At 45.2% G+C, this 19925-nt stretch overlaps 1 protein-coding gene across 1 annotated transcript; it reads left to right on the top strand.

Moving 5' to 3' along the window:
- The first annotated feature begins 17890 nt into the window (after positions 1-17890).
- cdkn1ca (cyclin dependent kinase inhibitor 1Ca) lies at positions 17891-19372 on the top strand. The gene is made up of 2 exons (XM_054732232.2): positions 17891-18391; positions 18476-19372. Exons 1-2 carry the CDS (start codon positions 17967-17969, stop codon positions 18555-18557), a joined length of 507 nt encoding a protein of 168 aa, XP_054588207.2. The 5' UTR covers positions 17891-17966; the 3' UTR covers positions 18558-19372.
- The last annotated feature ends 553 nt before the right edge of the window (positions 19373-19925 follow it).

Here is a 19925-nt window from a genome sequence, read left to right as displayed (position 1 = left end):
CTAAGCTGTGGGGTCTGGCAGCTCGCTCTGAAAAAAGAACTTAATAAAAATACAATAATAAATAAATAAATGTGTGTTTTAAAGCTAAAAATGTGTTTAAAATAGTAAAAAAAGTATTTTAAGCAAAAATAACATTTTATGTTTGATTACTGTAACTGATTGATCATCTATTATAAATGTGTGAAAAAACATTTCTATGCTAGTCAAATCTAATCTGTTCTTCTCTGTTGGAAAGTGCTGCTCAACAGGGATTTTCTTCAACTCTGCAAGGCCGTAACTTCAAAATGTAACATCATCTGATAGAAGTTGACTTTTGGTGTTACAAAAAACCTGAACTGAACCGTTTAATCGCATCCTCTCAAAATGAAGGCCTTAAACAAAAACAAAAATACTTTAGTATATTTAACATTGAGCATTGATGGGATGTGAACTTTCACATTTATGACAGAAATATCTTCATTTTAAATCACATTTCAGTGTAGCCTACTCAGAATTTACGATTTAGTTTTTTTTTGTTGCAATGAACAAAAATAGAAAAGAAACAATAAAAGGACAGTGACATAACTCATACTCACCAGAGGTGTGCCTTCCTTTGCTGACATGGCTGAAATGTTTATCTTGTTCTCCTGAACCACTCTGTAAGCGCTGAAAGGGTTTTCCCTTCAGGTAAACCAGCTGACCCAACAGGAAGGAGGGTACAGGGCAACCAATCCGGAGGCCTCTGCGAGGCGCTACTTTGCATGTTGGTTAGCCGATCCACTCTCATCAGTCGAATGGAAAACTTCAACATGAATGGTAGAACTCTGCAACGTGGGAGCCAATGAAAATCTTTGTACATTCAGTTTTCCAACTTTTGTCACTCTCTGAACATCAGTGGTCACTTCAGAACTACCCTGTAATAGATACTGAGCTGAGGTGTGAATCCAGTAACTTTCACAGACATTTCCACACCTGTCGACAGGTATCGTGGCCTAATGCTCGCTAGAGGAAGGCTTCAGCTGTTTCGGGCTTAAAGGGTTCGTTCTCCAGACTGTTTTAGTCTCTCACAGATATTCAGAAGAGTTAGGAGCAGGGCTCACGGAAGGCTACCTCAGAATGTTCCAATGTTTGGTTCTGATCTGTCCACCTTATTCCCAAGGTCCTTTGGTTGAAACATGCAACCTTCTGTGACGGATTATGTGATCCATTCTTAATAATCCACCTTTTATGGGCTCTTTAAAGACACAAACCACGGGGGAACACCAGCTGTGGGAACACAGCCCAGACAGGAAGCTGTAACAATCTCTGCCTACTGCCATAGAGGGGTGGATGATGATAAGAAATTCTGGCTAAAGTAGCATTTTAGCTACTTTATAAACTCTGTTGTGTTCAATGGGGGTAATGAACAATCTTAAATGCTCAGAGGCGTATCTGTTATAAGGTAGGTTGTGTTTTGCTGAAAGAGGTGGGAGACAATCTTATTTACCTAAAAGCAAACGTAGAGCCGAGTCAGAGCTGTTAAATCCCTCCTCACCAAGCCTGGGTTTCTACATACGCTAAAGTACAAACCGCAGGATGTTCATGGATTAGGTTGGGTCTAATGATCAATTAACACATTTGATCATGTACAAACACTGAGCTCTATTTTAATCATTTGCATGCTTGTTAAAAGCATGATCCAATTAAATTAATTTTAGGGTCAAAAGTCTGTGTATATGTTTGAATTATTTATTTTTTCAGGCAGAGAATGCAGTCAGACAGGGAAGGACAGAGGCCTCACGCACTGATGTATAGAGAAACTGGAATGCAGACACTGTTAGTCCTGGTGTATGTTCCAAACATCGGTCTTGTAACCACACTCAGTGTTGGGAAAGTTTGTTTAAAAAACTAACTAGTTCAGAGTTCAGTTCATACTTTTTAAAACAAACAAGTTTGTTTCTTAGTTCATAATTTAAAAAAATTTTGAACTAAGTTCACTGTTCCAAAAACTAGTTCATAGTTCTTTTTTTTTTACACATATATAAATATAAAACTTATGAAATAACTTTCCAATAGTTGGCACCCGTTCAGTCCGCACTCATACCCAGCTGTGTCACGAACTCCTCCAGCTGACTGCATTCCATTCATTCCTGCCACCAACGTGGCGACTGACGTCATCACGCCGGCACTACTTAAGGAAGTGCCGGCGTTTCATTCATTGCTCAGTCATCGTTTCTCACCAGACTTTGTATCGAGTCTCCAGGCTTACCAGCCCTCAAAACACTCAAACTACACCTACAGGAGATAACCACGCCGGCTATCTCCGTCTCTCCGCGTCTGGGCAACAGAACTCTCAGTCACGCTTCAGATCTGCCAACGAACCTGACAGGATGACTGAGCCCCAAGTTGACCCAGCGGAGTTCGCGCGTTTGCGTGCCGAAGTGGCTCAACAGCGCGCAATCTTGGATCAGCAGACGGCAGACATGAACCAGCTCCGTGCCATAGCTGATCGCCAAGCCACAAAGATTGAGTCACTCACCGAGCTAGTACTCCAGCTGACCACCGCTCTGCAACGTCAGACCGCAGCTGTTCCTGACAGGATGGAACCACGCCTCAGCCTTCCAGAGAAGTGGGACGGAACCAGGGGATCCCCGGAGGGCATGTTGGCGACCCTGGCCATGACTTTCGAGTGCCAGCCGGCACGCTACCCCACATCCTGCTCTCGTGTCGCTCTGCTGACCTCACTGCTGACAGGTCGAGCCAGTGAATGGGCGGCGGCTCTTTACAATCAAAAATCTCCTGCCTGCAATGACTATGAGACTTTTGTAAAGGAGATTAAAAAGACTTTTGTGCACCCCAGCAGCAAGGTCTCGGACGAGACGCGGCTGCTTCAGCTTCGCCAGGGCTCCCAGACGGCGGCTCAGTACACCTCTCGCTTCCGGACGACAGCAGCTCGGTTGAGGTGGGATGACGCCGCCCTAAAGGCCGTTTACCTGGAGGGACTGTCACCGAGAATCCGGGAGGGCATGATCGGGCACGAGGTCCCAACCTCCCTGGACCTGGCAGTGGATCTGGCTCTCCAACTGGACCGCTGCATCCTGAACCGGCCGAGCACCATGTCAGCCCCCGTACACACCAGGACGTCACCCCGCCGGCCGGCTCACCAACCGACGGAGGAGCCGATGCAGCTGGGACATCTTCCCCCTGAGGAACGGGCACGGCGCTACCAGGAGGGAAGATGCGCTTACTGTGGGGATTTGGGTCACCACCGTGGCACGTGCCCAAAACGACCGGGAAAAGGTCCCTCCGGGTCGGAGTAGGAGCTGTCCCGCCCGGAGTCTCCACTTTTCCGGCTCCACACCGAACCACTCTCCCGGTCTCCCTCCACCTGGACCAAGGCCCGACCAGACTGGAGGCACTTTTAGACACTGGGGCTGCGGAGTGTTTTATCGACCACGGACTGGTTACTCGGCTCAAGATACCCCTCACCGCCCTCGACCGACCCATTCCCGTGACCTCTGTGGACGGCCGGCCCATCATGCCGTACCCTCTCACCCACTGAACTCAGGGTCTCCACATGACTATTGACCAACACCGGGAGACCCTCCACTTCCTGGTCATCCAGGCTCCGGCTACGCCTCTCATCCTAGGTCATTCCTGGTTCTGCCGCCATGAGCCTCACATCTCCTGGTCCACCAGTAAAGTCCTGGCCTGGGGCACGGGTTGCCATAACCACCGGGATTCCCCTGCACCTCGGGCAGCAGCAGCTCCTCCCAAAGACGTAGACCTGACGCTCATCCCTCCTCAATACCACGACCTCGCTCAGGTCTTCGCTAAAGAACCCACTACCAGGTTACCTCCTCACCGACCCTACGACCTGGAGATCAGGCTCCAGCCCGGCACCACCCCCCCTCGGGGTCGCCTGTTCTCCCTCTCTCCGGCGGAAACCCGGGCTATGGACAATTACATAACTGATGCCCTGCAGAAGGGATTCATCCGTCCCTCAACGTCCCACGGGGCCGCGGGGTTTTTCTTTGTTAAAAGGAAGGAGGGGGATCTCCGGCCCTGCATAGACTATCGAGGGTTAAATAAAATAACGATCCGGGACCGCCACCCTCTCCCTCTCATGGGCACCGCTCTGGACGCCATCACACAAGCCGCAGTGTTTACTAAACTGGATCTGCGCAGCGCCTATAACCTCATCCGTATTAAGGAAGGTGAGGAGTGGAAGACCGCTTTTATCACGCCCACTGGCCACTATGAATATTTGGTGATGCCTTTTGGACTCTGCAACAGCCCCGCCGTCTTCCAGCGGTTCATTACAGATGTGCTGAGAGACATGTTGGGCCGCTGGGTCTTTGTTTATCTAGATGACATCCTCATCTACTCCCGCACGGCCGAAGAGCACATCCGTCATGTTCGAGCTGTTCTGTCCCGCCTCCTGGATCATGGACTTTACTGCAAACTGGAGAAGTGTGCGTTTCACCAGGAGTCCACCTCCTTCCTGGGTTTTACCATCTCCTCCCAGGGCCTGAAGATGGACCCCCAGAAGGTTCAGGCCGTAGCTCAGTGGCCTCTACCCACGACCCTGAAGCAGCTGCAAAGCTTCCTGGGTTTCTCGAACTTTTACCGGAGGTTTATACGCAACTTCAGTTCCCTCGCAGCACCTCTGACCTCACTCACCAAAACCACCAATCAGCCTCGCCCTTTTCGCCTTACTCCAGAGGCTGTCAGTGCTTTCCATGAGCTGGTCGGACGTTTCACTAAGGAACCCATCCTCCTCCACCCGGACCAGACCCGGCCCTTCGTCGTGGAGGTGGACGCCTCAGATGTGGGAGCGGGAGCCGTTCTCTCGCAACGGGGTCCAGACTCTAAGCTCCACCCATGTGCCTACTTCTCCCGGAAGTTTTCCCCCACACAGCAGAACTACGGGGTCGGCGACAGAGAGCTGCTGGCAATAAAGTGGGCGCTGGAGGAATGGAGGCAGTGGCTCCTGGGGACCACCGATCCCTTTCTGATCTGGACCGACCACCAGAATCTCATTCATCTACAGACTGCCCGCCAGCTCAACCCTCGTCAGGCTCGGTGGGCCCTCTTTTTCGAGCCGTACCACTTCCATATCGCCTACCGGCCCGGCTCCAAGAACCTCAAGGCGGACGCTCTCTCTCGGCGTTTCGCACCAGATGCCGGCCCCCCGGAGCCTCGGACCATTCTACCGGCTCAACGCTTCCTGGCCTCCATCCAATGGCCGTTGGAGCAGTCCATACAGGCGGCACTTCCTGGCGATCCAGCGCCGCCGGAGACCCCACCGAACCGCCTCTACGTTCCCGCCTCCTGCCGGCAAGAGGCGCTCACGTGGGGGCACTGTTCACGGCTCGCGGGACATCAAGGGCAAGCCCGTACCCTCCAGTTCCTCCGTCGGGCTCTCTGGTGGCCGTCCATGAGGAGGGACGTCCGCGAGTTCACAGCTGCATGTGATGTGTGTGCTCGATCCAAGTCCTCCAACCGACCCGGCGCTGGAGAGTTGCAGCCTCTCCCTGTGCCCAAGCGGCCGTGGTCACACATCGGGCTGGACTTTGTCACGGGACTGCCGGCGGTCGACCACCTGGACACTATATTGACTATCACGGACCGTTTCTCCAAGGCCGTGCACTTAGTGGCCCTGGCCGGCCTCCCCACGGCCAAGAGGACGGCCGAACTGCTCCTGGAACAGGTGGTGCGGCTCCATGGTTTCCCTCAGGACGTGGTTTCCGACCGAGGACCCCAGTTCGTCTCACGCTTCTGGAAAGCGTTCTGTCGCCTGGTCGGTGCTTCCACCAGTCTGTCCTCTGGATACCATCCGCAGACAAACGGTCAAACAGAGAGAGCTAACCAGCAGCTTGGACGCTACCTGCGCTGCTTCGCTTCGTCCCAGCCGACCACCTGGCCCCGCTTTCTCCTGTGGGCGGAGCTGTCACACAACCTCCAGACCTCCTCAGCCACGAGTCTGTCTCCCTTCGAGACCTGTTACGGTTATCAGCCACCTCTGTTTGATCATCAGGTGCCCGAGGTGGAGGTCCCTGCTGCCCAGACGCTGGTCCGCCGCTGTCGGCTCGCCTGGATCCGGGCCCGTGCGGCCATCACCCGGGCCAACACGGAGTATGCCCGTCAGCATCGCCGCCGCCACCGGCCTGGCCCCGTCTTCCGGTCTGGCGACCAGGTGTGGCTCTCCTCCGCTAACCTGAGGATGCCGGCTGGCTCCCGGAAGCTCACTCCTCGCTTCCTGGGTCCGTTCCCCGTCCTTAAGGTCATCAATCCTGTCACCTGCCGTCTACGCCTCCCGGCTACTCTCCGGATCCACCCGGTCTTTCACGTCTCCCAGCTTAAGCCGGTGATCTCCTCTCCTCTCCACCCTCCACCGGTCCGGGTGCCTCCGCCCCGCGGTGTTGAGGCGGATCGCACCTACACGGTCCGCAGGATTCTGGACGCTCGCCGCCGGGGACGAGGTTGGCAGTACCTCGTGGATTGGGAGGGGTACGGGCCTGAGGAACGCTCTTGGGAGCCCACGAGCTCGTTTGTCGACCCTACCCTGCTGACTGACTTCTGGGCCCGCCGTCCTGGGACTTCGGGAGCCGTCCCTCGAGGGGGGGGGGGTCCTGTCACGAACTCCTCCAGCTGACTGCATTCCATTCATTCCTGCCACCAACGTGGCGACTGACGTCATCACGCCGGCACTACTTAAGGAAGTGCCGGCGTTTCATTCATTGCTCAGTCATCGTTTCTCACCAGACTTTGTATCGAGTCTCCAGGCTTACCAGCCCTCAAAACACTCAAACTACACCTACAGGAGATAACCACGCCGGCTATCTCCGTCTCTCCGCGTCTGGGCAACAGAACTCTCAGTCACGCTTCAGATCTGCCAACGAACCTGACAAGCTGCAGCTTTTACCCTAAAGTATATTCTCAGTAACATTGTCACGTTGAGGGTGTGAATGACGACGGACCATGTGTGGTGGAGCAGATCAGGAGGCAGGAATGCAGGCACGGATGAAATAAAAGTAGTTTTAATGGCAGAGCAGGAACGACAGAACAAAAACAACGCTGACAACAAACAATGATCCGACCAAGACTGATACAAGAAGGGAGGTATAAATACACAGGGGAAAATCAGGAACACATGGGCGGATTAACACGGGGCAGGTGAGAACAATAAAGACTAATCAGGCAGGGGAGAGACACAGTCAGGAAGGCAGGGGCAGATCGTGACAAACATGAGGAAAACAATTTTTTTGAATGGGAAATTATTAAACAACCTCAGGAAGCAGGCTGAGGTAGCAAACTCAAAGTACAACATTAAAAGTGCAAAACATTATAAAATGTATAATCTTTCAGTTAAGTCCCAGTTTAATTTTTCTGAATGAATTTTGACTCCTGCACACAGCATAGACTTAGAAGAGTGGACGCCACACCAACTGCTACTGTCTACGTTTGGCCGCATTTGCGGGTTCTACTTTTTATAAACTCTATGGTTAACAGGATGTTTTAGCTAGGCTTTAGCTCCGGAAAAGCTCCATGGAGATCTGGAGCTAGAACGGCAAAAGAACGCGTTCATAAACCCGTTCACGCACGCCAGGATGAGCGCACTCACTTTTACGTTCGTCAGGCAAAATACAAACGAGTTCAGTTCACGTTCACGGAAAAAAATGAACAAATTCATGAATGATCGTTCAATGAACGCATTCGGGCACAACACTGACCACACATGTAAATTTCTCTGTTTGTAGTACAACCCTGAACAGTGCAACATTTCCCCAAACCACGCAAGATCATTTTTGGAGGGTAAATAATTTTTTTATCTTCTTGAACTGTTCAAATAAACTGCTATGGGAAACGAAACCTCACCATCCAAGCCAAGTATACGGGCTACATCCGGTATCTCATCGGATGTTGCTCGCCTCGTCGTTTCTACCTGAGCAAGCAGGGATAAGGTTGGATACTTGTGTGTTTTTAATAACTGTGTGCTGTAGCTCACAACCTAGTTTTTGCTGCCAAACATTTTGGCACATTCAGCTCCAGAGAGCATTGATAATCATGATAATCTGCACAGATGCAAGAGACGTGCCAGATCCATCAACACAGCCCTAGATCAAAACAGAGCCTCCTCCATGTCAACATAGAGCTGACGTAACTTGCTCATAAAACTAAAACAACATGCTCAACAAGCAAACTTAAATTTTACTTTATTTATTTCTTTTGTCATCTTCCATGAAGTGGAAACCAGCCATAATCGGACTCTATTGAACCTTGACCTTGGAGTTCCACTCTGATTTCCTTGAAAGTTGCTCTGGTCTCCTTGTTACTAATCCAAAGGACCATTCAAGGGATGTTGTCTACAGATTGATGGGTCTGAGTAATCTGTGCAACTGCCTTCAACATATCAATAATTGCCTCTTTAATCTACTTAGACGGCTCTCTCCTTAGCTTTTGGTGCTTCATGTTCAGTGTTGTACACACCCTGGCACAAAGCAACCCTGTGACTACATTTCACCCTTGTGGCAGACTGGCTGATTACTAGATAGAAGACACACATCTTTTCCTTAGGCGCCATCATTTTTCTGGTTTCTTTAGTTTTTTTAGAGTGTGAAGTTGAAACGTAATTCATTATAGAAGTCTTATTTTCATTTGTTGGTTTTAAATAATTTAAAAATGATTATGACTTTGATCATTTCATGTAGCACACATTATTACCATTAGTAGACACTTCCCCCAGATAATAGCAATCACTGAACAAATCTCATCAAAATAAAAAAATCTTTATGTAAGTATTAAAAATTAAATGTTTACAAAAATCAAAAGTTCAAGACGAAAGGGTTAGCATGTTGGCATGTTTGAATATTAAATGGTCTAGAAGACACAAGATTTTTATAAAAGGTGAGTTGTCTAGTTCATGAGTCAGAGTAGTTGTTTGTCCAACGTCCAGTGGGTCTATCAGTGTAGCTTCTCCAGTCTGAGTGTGTGTAGAAGGGAAAAGCACAGCTTTATTTTATTGTTCGATTTTTGAAGATTTAAAGGACCATCTCTGCTCGGATGGTTCTTAGGCAGCTTTTCCCTATAGAACCAGAGCTGTAAACAGCCTGAGCTGAGACTGCCTTGTTCAGATTAATAACTGCTCCACATGGAAATGAAAAGCATCTGCAGTGAAAGGGAGCAAAAGTCTGGATGATTAGGTTTAGCTGAGTGAAGACCCATAAGTCAGTCTTTAGGCTGCTTTAGTGACCTGGATTTGATCTGACCAGTCGTGGAGATTCATAAAGAGGAGAGTGACGTTGATCTTTTCTGACTGATCAGACACAGCCCTGGGTAATTTTATACACTATACACTATAAGCACAATGGTGAAGAAGCCGTTAGTTGAAGATTTTTATCATGTGACATTTAAACTTTTCACAGGTTATGCTCTCTACAGCATTACATTATATACTGGATATTTTACTTCAGAAGGGTTTCTTTAGTTTCTAAGAGAATCATGGGTTAATGAAAAGAAAAATGCTAATAAAATACTTTTCTGTCTCGACTGAAATCATTAAACAGTCACATGTTTTTCAGCAAAAAATATTATTTTGGATCATTAACTGACTGTTCTTGTATCGATTTAGATTAGATCCACTCCAGGCAGCAACAATTATAACTGGTTCTTTATTCACATGTAGCTTCACGTTTTAATATAATAAAATATTGTGAAATAGAGCAAATCCAAAACACTTGGATCATGGTTGTAGATAACATTTTAGCAGCTAACTTTTCAACAGGACCATTTTAAAGACTTTAAAGCCTTGATGCTTCAATGAGATGTGGTCTAAAAAGTAATTGACCAGGCTACATATTATGAATTGGTGTTTTGATCAGCTCAAAAAAATGATTCACATCATTATTCTAGACATGACTTTAGCAACAGTTTTAATGCTTTCAGTTTTAATAAACAGGACAGCTGCAGATCCTTGCTCCAGTTCAGGCAAAACAGCTCATCCAAACCAGTGAAGCAGCTCTCCAAAGTGTCATTTCAAAAGGCAAAACAAGAGTGAAATCTAAAAATAAAAGGTATATTTGAAATGCAAAGCAGTGTTGATGTGGACCTTACTGGAACAGTGTGCTGTTAACAGTGGTTTGTAGCTTTTCCAGGTGAAGATGAACCTGGGACCCGGCTCTGATCACATGACAGTAATGCATTTAGCACATGAAACCAGAGAAGCTACCCTGCCATTATAATTTTACTGTCAAGGGTCTCTCTTCATTTAGATCAGTGCGGGTATGTGCACCATTCCTCACAGTTGCTCACAAGGCCTTTTTCTGTATTAGTTAATGTGCTGCTTTACGTATGCACAAATAGCCAGCTAAGCCTAAAACAAGCCTCAGAGTGCTGAGAGGTGTCAACTGATTCATACACAATATTCACTAACTGCACTGCTTCATAACACAAAATGTCTTTAACTTACAGTTTAATAGAAGAGGATCTGTGCAGCTTTACTGTTATCTGGGTTCTCCCGTAAAAGCTACGAGCTATTGCTAACAACAACCCGTTCCAGGAAGGGTCTCAAGGGCATTGCTGCTTTGCCTTTCTAATTTCCTCTTTATTTATGGATCACAGTTTTGATTTACCTTCGGCTGGACCTGCTTTGCCTAACCTGGAAGCAAGCTCAGATTTAACAAGCGGTAAAACTAACCTGATTTGTGAACTTTTACAGAGTTTTCTGTGTACTACGACGCCACTTCAAGAGCTGTCAGGGGTGGGTGTGTATTTGTTTTTGTTTCAATTGATCTTGGAAAATAAATACCATATAGTTAGAAAACCTGATTTTCAAATTTTAAAACTTCCGCTTCCAGCCTGTAACAAAATGGCGCATGGGATTGTCTTTGCCGCAGTTACTAGCCACCCATTCTAACCTGTAACTGCTAGCTTTCTCCTTTATGCTTTACTTTAGTCTGAAGCCATCTTCAGTATGCCCCAGCTACCATCTCTATGATCACCAGTCTCTAATTCTTATGATCATCCATGATTGGTCAAGATGCACCATGGCTTCACCTCCTAATCTGTTAACATCCACCGGGTACTGGACCCAGGACAAGCGCTGGAGTAAAGCGCATCCAAAAATGTTTTTCCAAACCTGGTAAAAATCTTATTTTTCTTTTGAAGCACCTCGTGATTTTTATCTTGAAAGGCTCTTTATATTTAAAAAAAGCCTTTCTTTTTCTTCTGATCAGTCACTTTTGGACTTATGTACCATGTAGAGCTGAATAATGGACATCAGTGTAACTATGTGAACTAAACTCCCCCAGTGAGAAAAGGTACAGATATGTGTTTATTATTCTACATATTAAGACTCAATGGTTGGGGATAATCCATGTTTGAAAGATTTAGAAAATCCCAAAGTTTTTTTAAGTCTCTTTAACCAAAAATCTAATTACTTAGGTAATACCGATACAACCTTTAATCAAAACTTATGTGGACAGAATTTCCAACAAACCAACTGGTCAGCATGGTCTTGTTGTCTCATGCCTTTAGGCTGGAAGGGTTAGTGACAAGACTTTTATATCTGTGAAGTGTATAACTTGTGAACAATGAAAAGTGTCTTTTAGAGCTAAGTAAACATCAATGTATCATACTTGAAGGGACACTTAGCAACTTTTTCATATTTGTAAATCATTTTCTTGAGCCAGCATGTGCTAAAATGACCCTTCACAGGGCTCATGAAAGGCCACCCAGCCTCTATTGCCCCCTTTGGCCAGAATATTCCACTTCAACTTCAGACTGGCAGGCCACTCTGTTGGGAGATGACATACCTGGCGCTGCTGTCTGCTTCCAGTAAGTTTCCTGTGTAGAGTGGTAAATGTTGATGCTTTTAAGGTTAATATATTACCTTTACTTATGACCAATAAGCTGTGATATTCTATATAAATATAGAATATCAACCTGCTTGGTCTTTGGATGTTTAATCAGAAGATTCTAGGATTCTTTTTCTTTTTCAGGGATCAAACACACTTCATCTTTTTAGACAGAGTCAGGTTTATGAAAGATAAGAAATTTATTTTCTAAACAAATAAAAACAAGACAAGTTAACCAAGGCTACTGTGATTGATGAATCTAAGAGGATGGGACGTGATGTATGGTGACTATGTGTGAACGTGAGGTTATCAAAACCTTCGTATCTAGAAGAACTGAGTTCTGGGTGAAAAGAATTTGGTTTGCATTAAACTATGAAGTTGGGTCTTATCAAAACGGCATCAGACGCAATCTGGCTGTGTTCTACGTACCCCTGAGGAGACTCCCTTTTGGATCCGAGATGTCGGGGGGTCGGGTGACCCCAATGCACCGAAGTTGTAGAAAAGACTGCAGTACAGCCAGGTTGGTTCAGAGTCGTCTCCCGGATCACAACAGATAGATGAAATCGTTTGCGGCTAGATCAGCTGTTTCTGAATAGCTGAAGGAATCGTTTGCTGTGTCAGCTGTAGGCAGCTTTTAGCTTGTCGAAAGCTTTGGGGTAAAGAAGGTTCGCCACATATGGCCTGTCCGTAGCTTTCTCTAGAACTGACTCACCGTCTAGTGAGCTCTGTTTTAATATTCTCATATTAGGATTTCTTGGCCAACCGGGACGTGCCATGTTAAGGGGTGTTCACAAGCAAACCTCAGAACGTCGCCTCTTTCAGATACAGGATGTTTTGATTTGTGGCTACGAAAATATCTATGTGTCATGACGTTTAACTTAACTTTAATTTATCTCTAATGAACCTTGTTTCTGAGTGTAGATAATGATTCACTTGTTAAATCTACAATTACTGATCATACCATAATAATATTAATTTCAAACTTCAGTAGTTCAAGCGGAGATTAATCAACATTATTAATTTAAGCACATATTAATCAAAACATTATTGATAATTTCATATAACATTTGTTCATTCCATTTCACGATTGATTAACTCATATGAGCTGAAAATAGTCACTTTATTCAGAGGCATGAGGAATCCTGTGGTGTTATCAGAAGAAGGCTTTGTTTGGGAACACAGGCTGACATCGTGTTCCTCCTGAAATGGCAACAAGGTTCTGCAAACCTTGTTGCTTGTTGGAAGGTAGAATGTGAAATCCACCTTAGAGAATGGAATTTATGTTTTCCGGTGACCGGTGGCATGTAGGTCAGTTTTTAGGTGAAAACTGACCATTGTTGGACGTTACACCTGCATGTTTTAGATCATGAACACAGCTGATTTGTCTACTTAAGTGACAAATCACTCCTGTAGACACTAAGGAAGGCTGGGAAGATGTTTCAGCTGTTAGATTAAACACACATCAAGGATGATTTTGGTTTTAAAGATGGACACTAGAGGGCACTAAAAGCAAGCCAAAACTGCCTAGTTCCTTTTTAAAACCAATATTTGTTGGGCTAACTCCAAAGTAAGCCTTGTTGGTTTATTTTTAGTATTCTAACCTAACCTTGGACTCTAGCTATCATTTTGCCTTTTCTTTACTCAGCACGTGGTGGGTGATGTTTTGGACATTTTTAATTCTAGCCTGACCACTGGGGTGTTTCCTACTTCTTTTAAAAAGGTGGTTGTGCAACCAATTTTGAAAAAACTGGTTTAGACCACTCCAATTTTGCAAACTTCCGGCCAATCTCCAAATTACCGTTTCTGTCTAAGGTCCTTGAAAAGATGGTCTATTCCCAGATCCCAGCACACGTGAATAGCTATTCCTTAGTTGATGTGTTCCAGTCTGGCTTTAGGCCACTTCATAGTACTGAATCAGCCCTTCTTCGTGTGACCAATGACATCCTAGTGGCCTCTGACTCTGGGTCTCTTGTTCTGCTCCTTCTGCTAGGTCTTTCCACAGCATTTGATACAGTTGACCATGATATTCTGCTGGATAGACTTGGGTGGGGCTTAGGGGTACCCCACTACAGTGGTTTTGCTCATATCTGTCAAACAGAGTTTTCAAGGTTCAGTTTTGTAACTGTTCTTCTCCATCCCTCCCACTCCCCTGGGGAGTGCAGCAGGGATCTGTGCTTGGGGCTCTCCTGTTCTCAATTTACATCCTCCCTCTGGGTTCTATCCTGAGGATCTCTGGCCTAAGCTACTATCTCTGTGCAGATGATTGCCAGATCTACCTGGCTTTGAACAAACCAGGTGCTCTCTCTCTTCTGGACGAATATTTGGCTGAAGTGAGGGACTGGTTCGCTGACAAATTTCTGAAGCTGAATGACTCCAAGTCTGAGGCACTCCTCGTGGCTCCTAACAAAATCAAACACTCACTTTCGGATTTGGCTGTGACCATATCGCACCTGTACTGGCGCACCTCCATTGGCTACCTGTAAACTTCCAAGTAAAGTTTAAGATTCTGATATTTGTTTTTAAGGCCCGAAATGGACTGGCATGGGATTACCTGTCTGATCTTGTGAGTCATTATGTGGCAAGCCGAGCATTGAGATCTGCCAATTGCTTACTGCTTCGGCATTCACCATGAAATACTAACGCGGGGGCAGCATGCTTTTGTCTATGCTGCTCCGTCCCTCTGGAATTCTCTTCCTTTCTCAGTGAGGTCGGACTCGGCACCATCCCCCCCCCCCCCCCCCCCCCCCACCCCCCACCCTTCCCGTGACCCTACGTGGACAAAGCGGGTTCAGACAATGGATGGATGGTCATCATACCCTACCATACTGATTTATTTATAAGGCACATTTACAAACAGCATTCGGGCTGAACAAAGCGCTGCACAGACAACACTTACATAAAAACCATGCAAAACAGATGAAAGCCAGCAAAGGCAGTTTAAACAATGAAGCACATCTAGCATTTAAAATAGCAATTAAAAACATTGAAAGAAATGAAAAGTTTAAAAACACACATGGAAAGGAAGTCATGGTCCAAAAGCCAAGTCATAAAAGTGAGTTTTCAGTCAGGCCTTGAAGACTGCCATGTATGATGCATTCCAAAGGGCTGGGGCGGCATGCACAAAGGCCTGTTCCCATGTGTTTTCTAGTTCATTTTGGGAATACAGCAACAAGCGGTCAGCTGACCAAAGAGCTTGGACCAGCTCGTATGGTGTGATGAGGTCGTCAGGAGGTGGGCAGGTTGTCCAGTAATTGGAAGGTTGCAGGTTCAATCCAGGCTGCCAACAGAGAATTTTGCTGTTGTGCCTTTGGGCAATATATTCATACTTCCTGGTTGTCAGAGGGACAGATGGTGCCAGTGTTTGGAAGCCTCTCCTCTGTCATTGCACCCCAGGGCAGCTGTGGCTACATTGTAGCTCATCCCCACCAGTGTGTAAATGTGTGTGTGAATGGGTAAATGATACAGAGTTGTGTAAAGCCGGGCGTACACTGTGCGACTTTTTCACTCGCAGCGTTCAGCTTCAGCTCAAACTGTACGACTTCCTCGCAGAGCAGATCTCACGAGTCATGTGCTCACACTGTACGACCCAGTTCTCGCATGCGACCTGACTGCTCACACTGTACGTCTGGTAGCAACACGTCGGCCCTAAAAATATGCTAAAAATAGCCGTTTTTACTCAACACGTCAGACTTTTTTGTCTTGTCTTGCCTGTTGTCCTTCGGGAGTGCTGCAGGAGGACACACAGGGATTTATGGGGGTTGGATGAGGAAAACGAAATAAAGAAAGTAAATCTGTGTTTTGTGATCAGTTTAATTTGACACGAACACGACAAACACGCTTTCTTGACAATCTTTGTGAGTAAAAAAAACGTGTAGAAACAAAAACGAACAGCGTGTGTTATTAGGGAAATAGCGAGCGACCGGCGTTGATGCAGGATTGCGCGCGCATGCGCCGTGAGCGGTTCTGATACTTTTTGGATTGTAGCTGCTCGCAGCTGCTCGCAGCGCTGCTTCAACAGTGCGATACCCTCACGAGGGACGAGCAAAATATTAAACACACCAGAAGTCCGTGCGACCTCACGACTGCTGATCGGCAGCTGGTCACGTGGTGTTAATCGCCTCTCGTAACCCCCTGTACACTACACGACCGCTCGGCGCAAAACTCGCCCCGATGTCGTGGATTCTCGCACGACTGGAAAATCGGCTCAAAAAAGTGAAAAAGTCGCACAGTGTACGCCCGGCTTAAAGCGCTTTGGAGTCCTTTGACTCAGAATGGCGATTTACAAGTGTGGGTCATTTATCGTTTCTTTAAAAACAAACAGTAGGCTCTTAAATGTCACCCTGAAACCCACTGGTATGGAGATGTGCTAAAATGACATGACTGCATCTGCTAGTGATTTTTGGAAACCTAGCTGCAGCGTTCTGCACAGTCTGAGCAGGTTTAGAGCCGAAACAGGGATGCCAACAAGGAGTGAATTAGTGAGCAGCCTGAAGCTACCTTAGTACCCATGCAACTCAAGAGAGCAGCAGCACAATGGAAATCACATGTGTTACGTCTTCTATTGGTGGAAATGGAGAAGGACGGGGAGTAACACAGAGGCACGTGTTTCAGTTGTGGAAATTGTAAACATTAATTTTATTAAAAGGATTTTAAAATGACAAAAAGCTCCAAATCTAAAAGTACTTAACACATTGTTAAAATGGCCAAGGGTTTAAGTTTAAAACAGACATCCAAATGCTCCCAAATATTCACAAAACAAAGTCCACTGACTTAAACACAAGTTTGGGAGCCAAGAGGTAACCAGCACTCTGGTCCCTCGTCTGTTAAAAACCTCTAAAAGCTCTTAAGCTTCTCTAAGCTTAAAGAACTAAAAACCCATTTAAAAGCCATTAAAACACCAATAAATGGAGCACATGAGAGAACTGGCACAGATCCTGTCTCTCCCTTGCACCTGGCAGCTCTCCCTTTTATGCTGCTCAGGAGGTGATCAGCCCAAGTGAGTGCAGCTGTGCAGGTAGGAGGAGGCAAAGCACTGATTGTCCTCTGCAGTGTCTGTTTTGTGAGGTAAACAGCAACAGCTGTAACACATGACAAGAATTGTGTGGGTGAAAATCACCTGATGCTAGAGTTCTAGGGTTTAAAAAGCCTATCTACAACAGGTAAGACATGTTCATAACCTTTTAACAGAAGCCAACATCAAAAGACTTAAGCATTCAGCCCATGCACACACTGACTACGTTCACATGCAGCCAATATCCGGGTTATGATCGGGTTAAGGTCGGAATTCGGGTTTCTGAGTTGATCAGAATAACCCGTTTACAAGCATAAATAGAAAGAGTTACCCCTAACTTGCATAACCCGATTTAAATGCGGACGTTGGGGTGGCGTCAGGACGTATGGACTACGTCCAGACGCAATATGCATCATTTCCGGTTCTTCTTGTTCCGGTATCTGTGAAAACAACAACATGTTTCCCAGTTCGGAAGAGATAGCGACCGCGTTTGTTTGCGCTTTAGTTTCCTCGTCACTCCAAAAGTGTGGTGCTGTGCCGCGACTCGCCATGTTGCTCCCAACTTGTTGTTTACTTCCGGTGTTCTGGCGCATTCAAGACGTCTCGCTACTCAAAAGACCAAGATTCCTTGCAAACAGAGCATGTGCAGAACACACGCTTTGATGGGGATATCCCGATATGCGTTTACACGACCAAACATTCGGGTTAGAAAAGGGTTACCCCAGGTGTAGTAACCGGGTTTTTAAAAACCCGGTTATGAGCAAATCCGGGTTTTTGGCGGTGTTTACATGGCCGTGCGGAACTGGGTTATTGTGAATATTCGGGTTTAAAAGGGTTACTGGCTGCATGTAAACGCACACGGTGATCTCATACAAAAGATGTCATTGTCATGGTAATTCTACTCCGTAGAAGTCAGGCCCTTTTTTTTTTTACTAAATGATCCAGAGCCCACACTCCCCACCACCTGCACATGGATCCCATTTCAAACAGCTGCAGCCAATCAGAATCATCTGGCTATTGTGTACTAACAAAACATCCCCATTGCTTTTAAATCCCCCAGCTCCGCTGCATGAGTGGACCAAAAAAATATCTCCTCAGCTGACACAGTTTCCCATCCAAACTCCCTCAGAACTGTTTTAATGATGAACAACCAAAGCAGAGAGCCTGTTTGCAGGAGTCTGTTTGGCCCGGTGGACCACGACCAGCTGCGTCTGGACTTCCAGCTGCATCTAAAGGAGATGTCTGAGCAGGACACCCGACGCTGGAACTTCAGTTTTCAGTCTAATGCTCCGCTGCATGGCAGGTTTCAGTGGGAAGAAATGTCCTCTGCCTGCACTGTGTCTTTCTACCAGGAGTCCAAACAGCTGAGAATCTCAGCAGGCCGTCCAAGGACAGAGGAGGACGAAAGTTTGAGCAACGAAGAGAAACATATCTGCAAAAACCAAGAGAACTGCTCCAGCATCTCTAACAAACCCACAAGTCTCACTGAAGGAAGGCTAGGACAGACGAAACAGCTGTTCTGCAACACAGCCACCAAACACAGAGCTAATTGCACAAATTACAGGTAAAAATCAAGTTTATTTGGAGCTTATATTTAGTTTCCGGTTGAAATTAGGACTAACATTGTTTTTCTTTGCATTCTTGTCAGATGTCTTTGCAAAACGATCAATCGGATTCAAGATACAACTCCAAACATCCAAAAGACTTCCACAGAAGCAGCTCAGTGCTAAACTATAAGATAGAGATGCACTGGAAAACTGACTTTTTGAAAATTATTTTACAGTAAAGAGCATCAATCTGGATGAAATATTAATTTTATTTTAACTCATCCTATTTTTCTATTTGTTTGTGTATTTATTTTTATATTTATTTTATTTATAGACACATTTATTTAAAGAACAATCCATTTGGTTCATCTTTGTCCATGTTTTCCATTTTCTGTGATTAAACTACTTTTCTTGTGGGTTTAAATTAAATGTTATTGGGGTTTTAATAAACCGTGTAATCACTGCAGATGCTTCAGATTTTCTGATAATTGCATTTCCTTCCACCGAAATACGGCTTGCAGTATTTTTCCACACAACACATTTCTGATAGCTCGCAGACACAAAACATTAATCCATTTAATTTATTTTCTGATCATCCTGAATACATCAAAGCCTCTTTTCACTTGTAGAACAATAATAGCTTCTGAGGTTTTTCCTCCCAACAACACTGAGTGTGAGTAAAAAGTGACAACAGAAAATAACAATGTGCTGCAGTTGTCACAGCAGAATGTTTGTGACAAAAACTGAGTTCCCCACGTCGTTGCAACAATTATTGATTTCAAAGCAAAATTATCAGCAGCTTTAATGTAAAACGCACACGCTTAGATGAAAAAAAAATCTTCATTTACCTGAAATCTAAACCGGATTAATTAGAAATGTGAAAAAAAATGTTAAAGGAATTTAGTTCAGAAAGTCAAAGGTGATCATTTCATCTTGATCACATTATTTATTATGATCAAAATTTTAGTGTAATATTTGTAGTAAAAAGTGATATGAAATATTTGCATTTTTTAATTTCACCACACACATGAAATATTTTATATTTATGGGGAATATCATTAATATTATTTATTTGTAAAGTATGCTGGTAGTTACACTTATTTTTGTATTATTTTTGACGTTTTTTACTACTATCAATTTTATTTCTGTCCTCATAATAGTGGAAATCTGAGTAAAACAAGTCGACGTTTTGTTCTCTTTTTGTGATTTTTTAAAATCATTTTGTTATCTTTCCTTATTTAAAAAAATAAGTAATAAAAAAACAAACAAACAAATACCTGTACCTTGACTATGTTATCTCCCAGAATAAAAACATTAACTCTTTAGTTATCTCCTTTTGAACATTCATATTTCCCCTTCTGTCTGAATTTTAAAACAGTTATTTTATTTATAGCTACAAGTGTTTTTTATATATAGTTTTAATGCTTAGTGAAACTTGGTGTCATGAGCCGGGGTGAGTACTTCTCTCAACTTTTCACCTTGAGTTGTGTTTTTTGCGGGAGAGGGAGTGTTCCAGCTGCACCTGGTCTGCAATCAGCGGGTCTCCTACAT

The sequence above is a fragment of the Nothobranchius furzeri genome, chromosome 9 (genome assembly GCF_043380555.1).
Source record: "Nothobranchius furzeri strain GRZ-AD chromosome 9, NfurGRZ-RIMD1, whole genome shotgun sequence".
NCBI lineage: Eukaryota > Metazoa > Chordata > Actinopteri > Cyprinodontiformes > Nothobranchiidae > Nothobranchius > Nothobranchius furzeri.
Note: the sequence above shows the minus strand (reverse complement) of the source record. Positions and strands in the feature narration are given on the sequence as shown.

What these genes read in the sequence shown, in the direction of transcription:
- cdkn1ca (XM_054732232.2), top strand. Translation starts at nt 17,967, where the DNA reads ATGATGAACAACCAAAGCAGAGAGCCTGTTTGCAGGAGTCTGTTTGGC. An exon ending in GCTAATTGCACAAATTACAG is followed by an intron (nt 18,392 to 18,475) that starts GTAAAAATCAAG and finishes CATTCTTGTCAG; the next exon opens with ATGTCTTTGCAAAACGATCA.